General features: G+C 57.6%; 1 protein-coding gene across 1 annotated transcript in view; it reads left to right on the top strand.

The window, feature by feature from the left end:
- RASL12 (RAS like family 12) overlaps positions 1 to 2,553 on the top strand; it is a 3,555-nt gene extending 1,002 nt beyond the window's left edge. The window contains exons 2-6 of the mRNA XM_035890593.1: positions 78 to 134; positions 1,251 to 1,324; positions 1,411 to 1,601; positions 1,816 to 1,889; positions 2,261 to 2,553. Coding sequence (XP_035746486.1) covers positions 78 to 134; positions 1,251 to 1,324; positions 1,411 to 1,601; positions 1,816 to 1,889; positions 2,261 to 2,553 — 689 coding nt within the window. The remainder of the gene's footprint in view (positions 1 to 77; positions 135 to 1,250; positions 1,325 to 1,410; positions 1,602 to 1,815; positions 1,890 to 2,260) is intronic.
- The last annotated feature ends 1,207 nt before the right edge of the window (positions 2,554 to 3,760 follow it).

The following is a 3,760-nucleotide window of genomic DNA, read 5'->3' as shown; positions in this document are numbered from 1 at the left end:
GGGATGGCCGGGCATCGGGGGGGGCCGGGGTGCCACGGGGGGATGCCCACCTCACCCTCCTCTTCTGCCTCCTGCAGCCCTGACCGTGAAGTTTCTAACCAAGAGGTTCATTAGCGAATATGATCCCAACTTGGGTAAGAAAGACGCTTTCTCCGCGTGTTTCCCCCCGGTTGTCCCTCATGAGTTCCCACGGAGCATCCTTCCCATCTCCTGTGTTTCCTACAAAGACGGCATTTGAGGGGAAAAAAAAAACAAAACCAAACAATACCCAAGATTACATGAAAAACAACGGAAGGGCTGGATTTGACCCAAACCTGCCTGTAAAAGCAGAGGTGAAAGCAGCGCTCCCTCCGTGGGCATGTCCCAGGGGGGAACGTCAGCTCCTCACATCCCCCCAAAGAAACTGGAAGCCTAATTACTGGGGAGTCCTTAGGGAGCATCTCATGCCTCCTGCTCGCTCCTGGGGGGTGTCGGGCAGGAGGAGGGCTGGGGGAGCGGCCCCAGGGGCTGTGCTTTGCAGTGAGTGGTTCTGGGCATTTATTTTTCCACTCGTTTGAGTAATTAATAACTATTTTCTTAGGCTTGACTCCAGGGTGCGGGGAAGAACCGTAAATGATTTATCGGGGACATTAGGGAGACGTGGACCTTGTCCAGGAACTGACTCTAGCCCCTAATAACTCAGCAACTCTTAGGAAAGACGGATAAATCTTTTCCTCCTCGGATCTTTTTGGGGAATGTGGTTTCATCTTCCCACGTCAAAACCTTTCCGAAACACATCCGTTAGGACCCGCTGGGGGAAGGCATCTTCCTCCCAGGGGAGCGGCTGAGTGGTTCTCCCTGCCTGCCCTCTTTCCAAAGGAAAGAGGGGGCTCCTTTTGCCTGATTTATTGGGCAACAGCCCTGGTGTCAAGCCCCCAGCTCACTTTATCTCTCCAGGTCGTGGCATTTAGATAAGGGCTGAGCCCCGGGTGCAGCGATGGCCGCGCTGGGCTCCTTCCCCTCCCTCCTTCTCCTGTGGGAGCTCACCCTTGCGGCACGCACGGGGAAATAACTGTTCCCAGCAGCACCACCACCAGCCCCCCAAAATAACGTTCTCTCAGAGAGGAGCAAGGTGGGAGGTGTTGGTGGAGGATGCTCCTCACCAGGGGCTGAGCTTTTTCCATGGCGCTCCAAGAATCCAGGGCTTTGCTTTGGCTTTGGAGAAGACAGGACACCCCAGCCCATCCTCACGACCACCTTTCTCCTTGCAGAGGACACCTACGCCTCGGAGGAGCTGGTGGACCAGCAGCCCGTCCTGCGGAGGTGGATGGACACCGCCGACCAGGTGAGGCACCAGCTGATGCCAAACGCCCGGCGTGACCCAGCTGGATGGCGGCTGGACCACGGCTCAGCCGCTCCTCTCGCCCCCAGGATGGCCCCGGGAACTGCGAGCGTTACCTGTGCTGGGCCAGCGCCTTCCTCGTCGTCTACAGCATCGACGATAGGAAGAGCTTTGAGGGCTGCCAGCGCTACCTGGAGGTCCTGGCCCTGCACGCGAGGGGCTGCCAGCGCCGCGGCCCCGTGCTCCTGCTGGGCAACAAGCTGGACATGGAGCAGTACAGGTATCGGGCATGGGGCAAGGCTGTCTTTTCCCGGTGGGAGATTGCTCACTGACCACCCCCCCACCCTTCCAGCTGGGATACTAAACCCAAATCTGATTTTTTTTTTTTTTTGGTGGTTATTTCCACCCCCATCGGTATTTGCCACATGTCCGAGGTTCCTGCTCTCCTTCCCTGGGGGATGATGTGTTTATTTTGAGCCTGTTGGTATTTTCAGTGGGATGTTTTTTGGCTGCGTGGTAAGGCAGCGTCGCCGTCTCCGGGCAGGGCTTGAGCCCGCTCCAGCTCCTGGCTTCCCTCTGGATGTGCCCTGTCCCTGGAGCCCTTTCTCACCCTGCTGCCAGGACTGGATGTCCCCGGTGTGTTTTTCTGGCCTTTTGTGCCTTTCTGGGGCCGTGCTGACTGTTGGTCCCACGGGTCCTTGAGTCACACACGTTGCTGAACCCCCCCCTCGTGCTCCCAGCACGGAGGCTTCCCCCTCCTCACAGCAAGGACCTGCCCCATCTCCTCCCCGCTTCCCAGTGCGCTGCCATCACATCCATCCCTGCACACACCCCTGGTGCGGGAGGTTGCCTGATTCCCAGGGACCCATGTGGCCTGTTGCTCTGGGATTTTGGGAAAAGGCAAAGCTATTTTGGACTCATGTCCCCTGCTTGTCCCAGGAGTGGGGACGAGCAGGTGCTGCCCCGGGGTGCGGCGCCAGGCGGAGCGGAGCCTGCCCGTCCGGCCACTCTTCATCACCGAGGAGCGTCCCTGCCCGCCGGTGGCCACGCCGGTGGCCCTGCCCACCCACCACGGCTTGTCCAGCTGCACCTTCAACACCCTCTCCACCGTCAACTACAAGGAGATCCCCTCGGTGGCCCAGGCCAAGCTGGTCACCGTCAAGTCCTCACGGGCTCAGAGCAAGAGGAAAGCTCCCACGCTCACCTTGCTGAAAGGTTTCAAGATATTTTAGGACGCATCCCCGCGGGCTGCGGAGGGGGCGGAAAGAGACTCCTGTTCCCCCGGCTCCACATGGGCTGAGACCATCCGTGACGGACTCACGGGCACCGTGAGGCTGCTGGCAGACGGTGGCCCCGGTCTCCGTGCCAGGGCAAGGCTTGCGGTGACGACTGGGTGAGCAGACGTGGTGCCGAGAGCCCAAAATTGGCTGGGGCATCGCTGCCTGCCCCCGCCCCAGCTCTCATCCCCCCTGCCCCAGCTCTGCCACAGTGTTTGCACCCTGTCCTGCCACCAGCACCGGGGGCCAGCCCGGCTTTCCGTGTGGATCCAGGCAGTTCCCAGAGCAGCTGGAGGCGCAGGCACCACCGGGAGGGCGAGGGCCGTCCCCAGGCCCCCCAGCCCGTTTGGGCATCTGGCGCACAGCGACGGTAGCCCAGGAAGGGGGAATTAATCATTAATCAAGCATCGAGGCACCCATCTCGTTCGTCTCACGGGTCCACTGACTGAGCAATAAGTAGGAGGAATTTTTTATTTTTTTTTAATCTGAATGAGAAAGGTGCAGGTATTGTTTCAGCTGACCAAAGGCCTCAGGTGTCCTGAAGCTGATTCCCATGCATTGAAATAAGTCATACCAAAATAGCTGGGGTTTTAATCGACTTTTTACCCTGTAGTGTTCCTTTGCAAAGGCTTTGCAAGGAGAGGTGCTTCACTGATGAGGACACACTTTGAAAAGCCTTTGTTTAAAAGATGGATGTATTTCCAAAAACGTCTTAAATTATTTCATGGCTTCTACATGTGCCCAGCGAAGGGTGTGAAGTGAATCCTAAAGCAGGTCAGGCTCTACCTGTGCCCAGGGCTGCGCGTTCGGCTTCGTTTGCTGCATCAGGTTAAACGTTCTGCTTCTCCCTGGAGTTGCAGTTACTCTGCGGAGTAAAACATCCACATGTACATTTGTGCATATATACATGTGTGTACGTATATATATATGACCTTACTGACAGAGATTCAATATGGGATTTCAGTCGACCACTTTGGAAAGTATTTTAATAAAGATGATTTCTGACATGAACAAAAGCGCCTCTGCTTCTGTGTGGCTGTTTGCCTGGTGGGATGGATGACCGTGGGTTCCCTGGCTGACTGCAGGAAAAGCCTCCAACCTCCTGCCTCCTGCCCCGGCTCGGCTCCCACCCCTCGGCAGCGAGGGGGGGAAGCTGGGGCAG

The sequence above is a fragment of the Egretta garzetta genome, unplaced genomic scaffold (genome assembly GCF_000687185.1).
Source record: "Egretta garzetta isolate BGI_Z169 unplaced genomic scaffold, ASM68718v1 scaffold322, whole genome shotgun sequence".
Lineage (NCBI taxonomy): Eukaryota > Metazoa > Chordata > Aves > Pelecaniformes > Ardeidae > Egretta > Egretta garzetta.
This window is presented reverse-complemented; position numbering and strand designations above follow the sequence as displayed.